Source organism: Heptranchias perlo, chromosome 6 (genome assembly GCF_035084215.1).
Source record: "Heptranchias perlo isolate sHepPer1 chromosome 6, sHepPer1.hap1, whole genome shotgun sequence".
Taxonomy (NCBI): Eukaryota; Metazoa; Chordata; class Chondrichthyes; order Hexanchiformes; family Hexanchidae; genus Heptranchias; species Heptranchias perlo.
In genome coordinates this window covers 45,555,850-45,569,021 of record NC_090330.1, presented here as the reverse complement: position 1 = coordinate 45,569,021, position 13,172 = coordinate 45,555,850, and the positions used below count along the sequence as shown (strand labels likewise).

At 42.1% G+C, this 13,172-nt stretch overlaps 1 protein-coding gene across 1 annotated transcript in view; it reads right to left on the bottom strand.

Moving 5' to 3' along the window:
- LOC137323183 (DNA-binding protein RFX8-like) overlaps positions 1 to 13,172 on the bottom strand; it is a 54,908-nt gene that overhangs the window by 10,964 nt on the left and 30,772 nt on the right. Inside the window, exons 6-9 of the mRNA XM_067986691.1 lie at positions 11,588 to 11,698; positions 10,103 to 10,253; positions 6,341 to 6,396; positions 4,339 to 4,495 (exon numbers count right to left, since the gene is read on the bottom strand). Coding sequence (XP_067842792.1) covers positions 4,339 to 4,495; positions 6,341 to 6,396; positions 10,103 to 10,253; positions 11,588 to 11,698 — 475 coding nt within the window. The remainder of the gene's footprint in view (positions 1 to 4,338; positions 4,496 to 6,340; positions 6,397 to 10,102; positions 10,254 to 11,587; positions 11,699 to 13,172) is intronic.

The window sequence follows — 13,172 nt, the reverse complement described above, 5'->3', positions numbered from 1 at the left end:
GAGAACAACCCCAGCTTCTCCAGTCTATCCATGTAACTAAAGTCCCTCATCCCTGGAATCATTCTAGTAAATCTCTTCTGCACACTTTCTAAGGCCTTCGCATCTTTCCTAAAGTGCGGTGCCCAGAACTGGACACAATACTCCAGTTGTGGTCGAACCAGTGTTTTATAAAGATTCATCATGACTTCCTTGCTTTTGTACTCTATGCCTCTATTTATAAGCCCAGGATTCCGTCTGCTTTCTTAACTGCTTTCTCAATCTGCCCTGCCACTTTCAATGATTTGTGCACATATACCCCCTGATTTCTCTGTTCCTGCACCCCTTTTAGAATTGTGCCCTCTAGCTTATATTGCCTCTCCCCGTTCTTCCTACCGAAATGTATTACTTCACATTTTTCTGCGTTATATTTCATCTCCCATGTGTCCATTTCAACAGCCTCTCTATAGCCTCTTGAAGTCTATCATTATCGTCCTCACTGTTCACTACACTTCCAAGTTTTGTGTCATCTGAAAATTTGGAGATTGTGCCCTGCACACCCAAGTCCAAGTCATTAATATATATCAAGAAAAGCAGTGGTCCTGATACCAACCCATGGGGAACACCAATATGTACCTCCCTCCAGTCCAAAAAACAACCGTTCACCACTACTCTGTTTCCTGTTACTTAGCCAATTTTGTATCCATGCTGCTACTGCCCCCTTTATTCTATGGGCTTCAATCTTGATGACAAGCCTATTATGCGGCACTTTATCAAACGCCTTTTGAAAGTCCATATACACCATATCAACCGCATTGCCCTCATCGACCCTTTCCGTTACCTCATCAAAAAATTATATCAAGTTAGTTAAACACGATTTGCCTTTAATAAATCCATGCTGGCTTTCCCTAATCAATCCACACTTGTCCAAGTGACTGCTAAATCTTTCCCGGATTATCGTTTCTAAAAGTTTCCCCACCACCGAGGTTAAACTGACTGGCCTGTAGTTGCTGAGTTTATCCTTACACCCTTTTTTGAACAAGGGTGCAACATTTGCAATTCTCTAGTCCTCTGACACCAACCCCGTATCTAAGGATGTTTGGAAGATTATGGCCAGTACCTCCGCAATTTCCACCCTTACTTCCCTCAGCAACCTAAGATGCATCCCATCTGGACCGGATGACTTACCTACTTTAAGTACAGCTAGCTTTTCTAGTACCTCCTCTTTATCAATTTTTAGCCCATTCAGTATCTCAACTACATCTTCCTTTACTGAAACTCTGGCAGCATGTTCTTCCTTGGTAAAGACAGATGCAAAGTACTCATTTAGTACCTCGGCCATGCCCTCTGCCTCCATGAGTAGATCTCCATTTTTGTCCCTGATCGGCCCCACCCCTCCTCTTACTACCCGTTTACTGTTTACATGCCTATAGAAGACATTTGGATTCCCTTTTATGTTGGCCGCCAGTTTATTCTCATACTCTCTCTTTGCCCCTCTTATTTCCTTTTTCACTTTCCCTCTGAACTTTCTATATTCAGCCTGGTTCTCATTTGTGTTATCAACCTGACATCTGTCATATGCCCTTTTTTTCTGCTTCATCTTACTCTCGATCTCTTTTGTCATCCAGGAAGCTCTGGCTTTGTTTGCCCTACCTTTCTCCCATGTGGGAATGTACCTAGACTGTACCTGAACCATCTCCTACTTAAAGGTCGCCCATTGTTCAATTACAGTTTTGCCTGCCAATCTTTGATTGCAATTTACCCGGGCCAGATCTGTTCTCATCCCATTGAAATTGGCCCTCCTCCAATTGAGTATTTTTACTCTAGTGTGGTCCATGTGCTTTTCCATAGCTATTCTAAATTTATGATACTGTGATCGCTGTTCCCTGAATGTTCCCCCACTGACGCTTGCTCCACTTGGCCCGCCTCATTCCCCAGAACCAAATCCAGCAATACCTCCTTCCTCGTTGGGCCGGAAACGTGCTGATCACGAAAGTTCTCGTGAACACACTTCAAAAATTCATCCCCCTCTTTGCCCCTTATATTATTACTATCCCAATCTATATTAGGGTAGTTGAAGTCCCCCGTTATCACTACTCTATGGCCTTTGCACCTCTGAAACTGAAAGGTCAGATTGGTCGGGATGGTGGTATTCTTCTGAAGTTGGGGCTAAAGAAGAAAGAAGGCACATGGATACTAATTTTTACATTTTACTTTCCTTTAGTTATATCATCTTTTTAAATGCTTAAAAAAATATAGCAGTACCCTTGTAAAAGCATAAGGTGCAATGCCCCAAATTTCTTCTGGGCCCAGGGAGGATAAAGCCAGTGCAAGAGGACTGGCGGGGAGGAAAATTGGGCAAGACCCAGAAATGCCAGGTTTCCACCCAGAAGAGAAGCCAGCAAGATTTTCTGTTGGGGCCTGGGGCAGGTGGAACTTGACTGCCCTATACAAGGCAAATGATGTGACAAGGAGGCTGGGCCAAGGTGGGCGGCTTCCCTTGTATGAATTCCTATGGATCCCACATCCTTTCCACCAAGCAATTTGAAGTCCAGGACCTTCCTGGTATTCTAGGGGCACAATGAGGACCCACCTAGGTATTCAAGCATGGATTCTGACCTCTGAAAAATGTCTGGGTGATTGGCAGCATTAAAAAACATTAGTGCCAAAGGTCACCATCTGGCCCCTTGAGCAACTTGCCAGCATCGCTTTTACTCCCACCTAACTCTAGCAGGCGCCCAAGATGTATCCATACTGGTGTGGGTGCCCAGTGAAAATATTTAAATAAGATGACCCCATCCTGACCCTGGATACTTCAGCAATGTCAGGTGCAGAGATGAGTGGCGGAACGGGAACCCTGCTCTGCTGCACTTACGTCGGTGCAGCAGGTCCAAGGATTTTCAGGCCCATTGTCAATAAGAGCATCCATTTCTACTTCACACCAAGTGCAAATATTATAGGGGAGGTAACTAGATGAATGGGTAGTGTAGAATTCAGCAAGGTGTTATTTAAAGAATAGATGGAAGGAAGTAAAAATCAACTTTAGAACAATTGGGGGTTGAAATTCTTTTGCACATTATTTTCAGTGCACTGGCTAACGTGTTTACATCAAATTCCCATCTGTGCTAAGTTCTTAACCTGTTCATTTTAAGCACGTTAATATTTTTGTTAAAAATCACTGTTACAAATTCAGGTGTACAGTAGATATCTTTTTGGGTTCTGTGATGTCAGGTGCTCCCTTAAGCAGTCTGAACATTTTACTTTTATAGGAGTTAGCTCACATTGCCCTATATTTACTTGCACGATAGCGTAACCCAGGGATGAAACAATAGCATTGCCTTGTGATCTGAACCAGACACTCGTGCCTTTTGCACATTTATTTCTTCAACCTCTCCTATGGCGGACCAAGTTACCACTAGGTATGGGAGGTTTGATATGAATTGTTAAGCTGCTTCATTTCACACTAAGGTGAATATATAGAGCAACAATTATGATCAAATTCATTTAGTTCAATCGGTAAAACTTATCTTCACGTAATGAAAGAAAATAAAGAACATGTCACACTACCCTACATCAGCGATTTATATAAGAGGTGTTCAAACTGTTCCTCCAGCATTTCTGACTTCTGAGCCTGCCTTAGTGAAGGCCTTCACAACCTTTTCTTTAATAAAACCTGACTGCCCACTTGGGTGTTGCCTAGAATAGCTGCTAATCAAAGTTACTACTTGTTCTCCCTCTCTTTGAAATTAGCTTCATGCATAGCTCAACAGGAAGGGACATTCTATTCCCCCCATGGTAGGAATGTTTTTTTGGAGTCCCTGAGATGAGCTAACACCTCCCCTATTATTTCCAATCATCCTGCGTAATAGTATCCATGTCTGGTTCTAATACACTTTTGGCAATTGCCTGCAGCTTGTGGCCTTCTTTTCTAAACCTGTGCAAATCCACTTTGTTTTAAAACCCAGCACTTAAAAGCAACTATTTTTTCTGTGGATAGGTGGTCAAAAATACTGAAATGTAACAAGTACACATAGGAATTTGATGCAAGCAATTAATCAGTGCACTAAAAATACCACCCAAAGGAATTATAGCCCCTTAATTTGAAAGAAAAGTTGAAATTCACCAATTCTATTCATTTTCTCAAATAAGATCAACATGGACTTAATTCCCCTCTATTTTAAAAATTTATTGCAATATAATCATTGTACATTAGTAATAAATGTCTAGTGTGTTACGTAATCATTATGATTTGGGTAAACTATCACTTGTACATTCTACAATTTTTTTCTATCATTATATACCAAGTTATATAAATTGTACATAGAAATCTCTTTGAGAAGTCAAACAAAGCAATGTACTTACATTTCCATTCAAAACTACTGCCTATTTCTTCCAGTGAACAGTTGAATGTTTCTGTGGATTTGTTGGGGATATTCAATAACCCCTGACTGATGACAGCACGCAGGTCAGCTTTTAAAGTGCTGACCATTCTATGATTATTCAAAACTGTGTGCATGCTCTAGAATAGAAAAAAATATTTTCTGTGAATAGTTTTAAAGTGGAAATCAAAGAAAATGACTGTACATTATCTGTATCCTTTTATATGTTGTAGTTCCTTTTGTCAATAATGTTGGTTCTTTCAAAGGGTTAAGTGAAGGTAAGTAAATAAGGCACGCAAGATCTGCCAGCTAGGCATAAAGTAGAGTCTCTGGGAGGAATTCTTCTTCATGCTCCTGTCCAAAATTAGATGGGATTGCGATGGAGAATGTCAGAAAATTTGAGCGCTGAGGCCTACCGTCGCCTCACTGGCTAACTGGGATTTCTCTCTCCCTGGCAGAACTGTCGCTGCCTATTCTATCCCCGCCCACAGCATGTAAATTGTGGCAGGGGGCAGGGCCTATGATCCTAGCAGATTTCCCTGGACTCCGCCACACTTGCCACCATTTCCCAGAGCCACAATGTGGAGGTGACACTAGACCCTGGGGAGTGGTGGTGAATACCCAATTGGAGAGAAAGGGCCTTGTAATGGTCTTCTCTCCCTCCAGATGGCCGAGACTTACCTGCTGAAGGCCTCTTTCTGACCTTTGGGGTGCTTCTGCCCTTTTAAGTCCCTCCTTGGATCTTTGGGTGCTGTAGCAGCGTCCCTGCACTGGTAGCCTCCCTCTTGATGGTGGGAATCCTGCTTGGAGACCTACGTGCATGTCTAGTGAACCCCAGCCCAGGAAAATAGGTTTCGGCTGGAGCGGACACGGAGGGGTGGGCGGATGTATTATCCCGCTGAAACTCCTTCCCAAAGAGAAAAATCCAGGCCTCTGTATCATCATGATTGCACATAGAATTAATCAGATTAACAATAGTGGAACATTTCGGTTAGCTGTGAACTTTAAACTCAGTCACTATTCAGACCCGACCTGTAATAAGATAACATATGCAAGAAATAGTCTCTCTATATTCTTCTTTCAACCACTCATATATCCAACCGTCAGCAACTCTGGAGACAAAAACTCATGCTGATAGAAAGTAAAAATAAACATTCCATACTTCAGATAAATGCCTTCAAATTAAACATACTGCCTTTTCCTATCTTCTCCCTTTCCCCTTTTCTATGTCTCCCTACACAATACATATCCTGGACATAAGAGCTGGCAGGATAACTTTCCTCAACTTCCGCCAATATAAGGCTCGGAACAGCAAAGATTTTAGAAAAAACTGTAATTGCTCCAAATACACAGATTACATAAATTATATTTTATAATTATAGGTCGGGATGAGGAAGGGTCTGCACCCAAAATGTTAACCTATCTTTTCTCTTTCAGATGCTGATGGATCTGCTGTGCTTTTCCAGCATTTTCTGTTTTTTCGTTCTTGATTCAGCTACTGGAAGGTGTGCAAGAGCAGTCATGCTGTTGGTTCTTTCCCTTGCTATGGGGAAATGCTGTTCCTCAGCTCTGTGTCACTCTGTGACAGTACAGCTGTGATCAAAAAACACCATATGGAAAATCATAGATGCAAACCTGACACCATGTGCCACAATAACCTGCACCTCCAAATTGAGGCTCAGTGTATCACGACAGAGATAAGGGGGTGAAAAAATCTATGGTGGGTTACCCTGAGGTACTTTTGTACAGTTACTAATGTTGGAAAGTAAACGATTGTTTATTATCTTTGCTAGGAATCAGTGTGTGACATGTGGAAATTAAAAGATGGAAGAAAAATGTTATAAATGGGTGAGGGAGAAAGTAATATTAAATTAATACCATGACATGAAGTTGATTTGATATCTGCCTTTTTAAATTATGGGTATTTTATATTTACGCCTCTCTACTAACACATTGAAGTGTTCTCTGTATTATGTACATATTACCTTTGCTAGATTGCAAATACAAGTTCTCCTTCGTAGTCTGCTGACAAACATATTTGCTGCTGAGAAATGTAAAAGTCAAGTCAGATAAATGTTTTCATAAAATTTTTTAAAAATACTTTATTTATAAAGGCAGGGTGGAAGCACAGATGCTGTGCTAAGATATAGGTTAATGCTCGCAATTCTTCACACATGTTGTGTCACAGACTGCTAGGATATGGCAATTCTTCACACATTGACTTCCCAGTTTCAACTGTGGGACTTCCTGACACAGAGCAATAGAAAATGGGAATGAGTGTCATTCCCAGGTCACTTTTATGCACCCCTGAATAAATGCTGTCTACCACTTCTAAGTGCAACACTGACTTAAGGGGATAGACACCATTTTGGCACTTAACACTGCAGCCAACGCACTGTCTTAACCACGACCATCTGAACATGTCTTAGACGGCCTGCAAGACCCCCCCCCACCACGAGTGCTATTTAAAGGGATCATGCAGGATTAACAGGTTAGTTGCTGGATTATTGTTTCTGGCTGCTGATGCATTTGTACCTGTTTTTATAGGTCTCCCATACTTGAATACTAGGACTAGGGGACATAGCCTATCATTTAGAGCCAGGACTTGAAGGAGTGAAGTTAGGAAACGCTTTTACACACAAAGGATGAGAGAAATTTGGAACGCTCTTCTGCAAATGGTAGCTGGTGCTAGCTCAATTGTTAATTTTAAGTCTGAGATTGATAGATTTTTGTTAACCATAGGTATTAAGGGATATGGAGCTAAGGCGGGTAAATGAAGTTAGGTCACAAACCAACCATGAATGGCGGAACAGGCTCGAGGGGCTAACTCACGCGAGATTTGGGCCCCCTGCTGGTGAGAAGTGCGGAAGCTGGAGAGAATGTCTAAGCTAGGCCTCCGTGCTGCGCTACAATCAGGTGAATGAGGAGGCAGTACGAATCTAATGTGCTGCCTGTGTCGGAACCACCGAACGTGGGTAAATCGTGCACCACGATGCCTGCATCTGTATTCGGGCCTTATCCAATTTAACCCCCATGCTCTTTTAGATGAAACTCTCTCTTGTTTGTTTTCTCTTTGGCCATTATTCTGGCTAACTCAAGCTCAACATCTTTTGATTTGGACATTTTTAAAAATCTCACTGTTTCTGTTCAATTCACTTTTAAATTTTAAACATTTTGAACCGTCCTTGTCACCAGTGTAACTCAGTATTCCAGGTAGCTGCCACCAACTGGTACAAACTTAAGGCTTGCTTTAGATATTATCTTGGATACAGTGGCGCTAGTCACGTTTAGGGATGTGCCATACTGCCCAATATCTAACTATACAATAGCGTAACCTAGGGGTGTAGCAACAGTACCCTGTGTTATCTGAACTGGATATTCGGGTCTTTCATATGTGCGTGCACATGTGCCACTTCAATCTTTTGAAAACAGAGAAAACACTTGGTAAGATAAGGCCACATACGAACTCTTAAGCAGTTCTATTTCACAACAAATGAACATACAGAGCAACAGTTATTATTGGACTCATGCATTCAATACAACTTATCGTCACATAATAATGCAAAATAATGAACATGCTATGCTTTCCCACATCAATGGGTCACTTTGCTTGACCTAAACTGAATAACTTCTAACGACCCTCCTGCATTGTAACCTTCTCAGTCTGCCAAGAACTGTGCACTTGTAGTTTTCTTTTTAAAAAACCTGTCAGTGAGTTTTTCTGTCTCTGTCTTTATCTCCCTGTTTATATTTTCTGACACATGGGGGGTGAAATTGGATCTCCCTTCGCGCATTTTCTGGAGGGAAAATGGGTGAAAAGAGATTTAAATTAGCAGGCCAACTTCCTGCACCTAAACAGTGTCGGAAAGATGTCCAACCTTAATTGGTTACCTTAATGTGGAGTCAGGAGGAGCAGGAATGCTCCTCCCGACTCCACATTAAAACTGCAGGCCGTTGCCGACCACTGCGTACCCCCTCCCATTTGCCTCCTCCCCACTCCTAAACTCATCTTAGGCTCTTGGCCGGCGTCCCAACCAGCTGATCATGCTACCCCCCCCGTGATTGGCGAGCTGCTTCTGAAGTTATGACTGGCACCCACAGCTCGCCAGTACTTTACTAATGAGGCCAGTGGACTAATTTGATGTGGTCACGCTGCCAGCCTCATTAGGCACATGATTGCGCCCCAAAGGGAGGTATTGCTGCAGTTATATAAGGTATTGGTGAGACCGCACCTGGAATACTGCATACAGTTTTGGTCTCCATACTTAAGAAAAGACATACTTGCTCTCGAGGCAGTACAAAGAAGGTTCACTCGGTTAATCCCGGGGATGAGGGGGTGGACATATGAGGAGAGGTTGAGTAGATTGGGACTCTACTCATTGGAGTTCAGAAGAATGAGAGGCGATCTTATTGAAACATATAAGATTGTGAAGGGGCTTGATCGGGTGGATGCGGTAAGGATGTTCCCAAGGATGGGTGAATCTAGAACTAGGGGGCATAATCTTAGAATAAGGGGCTGCTCTTTCAAAACTGAGATGAGGAGAAACTTCTTCACTCAGAGGGTGGTGGGTCTGTGGAATTTGCTGCCCCAGGAAGCTGTGGAAGCTACAGCATTGAATAAATTTAAAACAGAAATAGACAGTTTCCTAGAAGTAAAGGGAATTAGGGGTTACGGGGAGCGGGCAGGAAATTGGACATGAATTTAGATTTGAGGTTAGGATCAGATCAGCCATGATCTTATTGAATGGCGGAGCAGGCTCGAGGGGCCGATTGGCCTACTCCTGCTCCTATTTCTTATGTTCTTATGTTCTAAACCGGGCGTGATCCAATTTCTAGGTCACTGGGTGTGACATATTTATTTATTGCCATGATAGGCTAATGAATTGCCTATTGTTTTCAGTCTTTAGGGAAACAACTTCAATGCTTAGCCCATTGTCATTTTAACTACTTTTTTTTTAGTGCTTTTTTCAAAACTTGTATGAAACAGTTTGCTTTAAAAACCCGACACTTCAATGTAATTCTTTTCCAAATCCTTTTTGTTAAAAAATGGTCAGAAAAATCCTGAAACATGACAGTGGGTCTCATTGAAGAGATGAGCTTGGAGAGGACAAGCAGAGATGGGAGAGAAACTACAGAGTGACAGGGGATCAGGGCTGCTGTGGGTGGGAGGCAGGAGTGGGGAAAAGGAAGGGAAGTTATTGGCAGAGGCAGCTACATGGGTGGTTTGAATCTTGCAGTCAAAGAAATTCATGAGCTCTTCACACTCTGGAGGTCAAGATGGAGGGGGTGGTGGAAAAGGAGATTGAGGAGAGAGCTGGTCATAGAGAAGAGGAGACTTAGGCTGTCCTTGCCCTCCAGGATGATCCTGGAGCAATAGGCGGTTTTGGCTGGGGAGAGTGAGCTGTGGTAAAACATGACATGATCGAGCCAGATCTAATGATGAATGACTAGTCTTGTTGTGCACCAGGTACACTCAAGTTTATTGCCCTCTGATATGGTGGAGTGAGGATGAAGCCTGTAGCAGTGGAAACAGCAGATGGACATCGTGAGCAATTTGGTGGCAACAATGGCATAGAAAGCAGAGGCAAGGGAGCAGTTTAGCAGATCAAGAGCAGCAGGAGTGGGATGATGGATGGATGACCAGAGGAGAGGGAGTTGAACTGTGATGTCACTCGCTGGATGAATAGCCTTCAGGTAGGGTAATAAATTAGTAACGTAATAAAGCTTTATTAATTACAAAAAGATACCTTTCATTTTATGTGACTGTAGTAGTAATGGTGTGCCCTCCAGTGCATCAACTAGCCAACTTTTAAACTTTTTGGCAAAGGATCTAGCACTCTGAAGATGTTGCACAGAAAAATCACCTAGAAAATCGCGAAGAAGAATTTCCTCTATCATCTGCTGACACAGTAAGCGTGAACAGTAAACAATGGTTAAATTACGCTTTTCGTCATGTCAATAACCAACTTTGAAACTTACATTTAATTTCAGATAACTTTGAGACTGTTTTACATTAAATATTAACAAAGCATTATTAAGAGGCAAAGCATATTAAGAGTAATAACATCAGAACAACACAACAATAAAGCCCGTAAAATACACACTCTCATGTAGCATTTTATTCTGAGGATAATCCCATCATTCTGAGGATAATCATTCAAACTGTCATTAAAACTGAAGTGAAGGGCAGATACAATCAAATAAAATGAATACAAATTTGGAGTGAGTTCACCTATTAATCAAAACGAAACAAGAGGAGCAGCAGTGTGAGGCAGCATGTTGATGCTCCAACATACTCTGATACGGTGAATGATGGGATGACTCACAACAAATTTCCGATCTTAAAGTGCCATTGATGGAGGCACTGGGGAACGGCAAGGTGCTTCCTCAGAGGTATGGAGGAAAATCGCAGTTACCATCGCCTGTTTTGTTACATTTCCCAGTGGTCAGCATCAGCAAAGACTGAAGCCTGACAGCAGATTACCTGTCTCCCAGAGTCTTCACCAGAAAATGTGCCAGTATAGATAAAAGAGAAAGAATAATTTAAAAAGGGGTAAAACAAAAGAAAGTATTATTATTAAGTATAGTTTTTTTTTAAAAAATGGTGTCTCTATACCCACGTTTTTTGCCTGGTGAGAAGTTGCAGAAAAACATTATGGTGGTGTGTTGGAGTTCCAATGTGCCACATCACAGAGTGCATACTAGAATGTGGTTTATGCCTGTGATTTCCACATGGCATTGTGAGAAGGTGCAGAACAGAGCAAAGGTGGTTCACCACAAGAAGGGTGGGAACGAAAGTTGATGGAGTCACGCTTGCACACCTCATCTGGATTGGCAGAGGCCTGAGAATAGGTCTGTTAGCCATGGATGACACAGCAATATAAACATTTTTTTAGAAGATAATCAAAAGTTCTTTACTTCTTGGACAAGCCTTCAAATGATCTCAATGCTGTAAATAAACACTTGAGTAAAACTTCGGTATGTAATTTCATAAAAATACTCCTCATCCAAATAGAACTTGCACCTCTACTTTGTATTTGTTATTGCATATACTGCAATTATTATTCTGCTGGTTTCACAAGGTTCTACAACTACTAAGTGCTGTTCAGTAACAACTCATTTCAACTTTCTGGGAGAACTCCTTTTGCCGGTGTTAGTATTGTCATGCATTTGTGATTATGATTTCAAAACAAAAATTGTGCATCTTTCTACCAGTGACAATTTTTAATTACCTTGTACAGCTGTGTATCATAAGAGCAGAAAAGCTGGCATATATCTGGGAAAGATATATTGATGGCATCATATGTGAATGATTCCCAGAACAACGAAAGGAGACCTCTGACCTATAATAATATATAATTATATTTACCACTATGACAGCTTTCCATTTTGAAAAACATTTTAATTCAGGCAAACTGGTGATCTCTGCATATTTCATGCGCTGTTGTCTGGCGTCATTATTTACCATAGCGTATTCAGAAATGTGCTAAAATAGCACCACAGAATAGAAGCTTGTTACTCATTCCACAATTAGAGATACCAGGGCCTGGATTTTAACTTGGAGCCAGGAACTCAGCGGGTGGGTGGATTTGCACGTGGGGAACCCGGAAGTCAAGTGAGCACGTTTAAATCTGTGATCGCAACTCGATTGCAGGCAATTATCTTTGCTTCTGAGTTTTGCGTCTCCAATCAGCGCAGTAAGCCAACTGTGCACCCGAATGAAGTGATTTAAAGCCCACTATTTAAAGTCCAAGAATGGATTTTGAAGGAGAAAGGAGAAACGGAGTCCAGGAAAGCAAAGGCTGCCCCTAGATTTAATGACGCCTCCCTGAATGTACTGCTAGCTGCAGTGAGAGCCAGGAGGGAGGTAATGTTATCAATGGATGGCAGGAAGAAACCTGGCTCTGTAACCAAAAATGCTTGGCAGGAGGTGGCAGAGAGGTGAGCAACAGGAGCACGGTGCCCAGGTCTTGGGTTCAGTGCAGGAAGCATTTTAATGACCTAACCTGGTCAGGAAAAGTGAGTACAGTTACTGATTCACCCACATCCTGTGTTGTTCAACACCTCCCCCTCACCCCAGTCACTCTGTGTTGGCATGCCTACCCCATCACATAACTCCTCACACCCACTTAAGTGTCAGCAGCAGCAGCCATCCTTCACTTTCTATGCATTTCCTCAACTGCCCATTTATTCACCCACCACTGCCACTCACCCCAATCCTGATGCAGTGTAATGTATCTGTTTGATAGTCACCCTCTGATGCATGTCTTTCATGGTCAGCCTCACCCAAAGCAATGCATTCACAGGATAAATACATCACCTTCAGTCACTCACAGGTCTGTTCCTTCTCCCCTTGTAGGAGAGCGCAAAACGCAAGGGAGAGGAGCAGAATTGGAGGTGGCCCACCACATAGTGGAGGTGAAGGAGGAGTGCTTAGAGCTGTAGGCTTGATTATGATTCACAAATAAGAACAATTTGCATTTATATTGCACTTCTCACATGCAAGAAGACATCTGAGTGTTTTAGAATAAGGAGGAAAAGGGAATGTTGGACACTGAGCAAGGGGAAAGAGAAGAAGAATGCTGAGACTAAGATGGGGTACTGATGACAAAGTCAAAGAGAAAGGGTTGAGGAGGTTTTTTGAAAGCAGGGAAGGAATTGATTGTGAATTGATCTAGTAACATGTTGTGCTGTGTTCCACCTCCAGAAGATATATTAGTCATAAGTATAATTATCTCCAACCTCTTTATGCGACATTGATTGAGGAAGTTCTGTGGACCACATTTTCTTTTTATTTGTTCTCGGGATGTGGGAGCC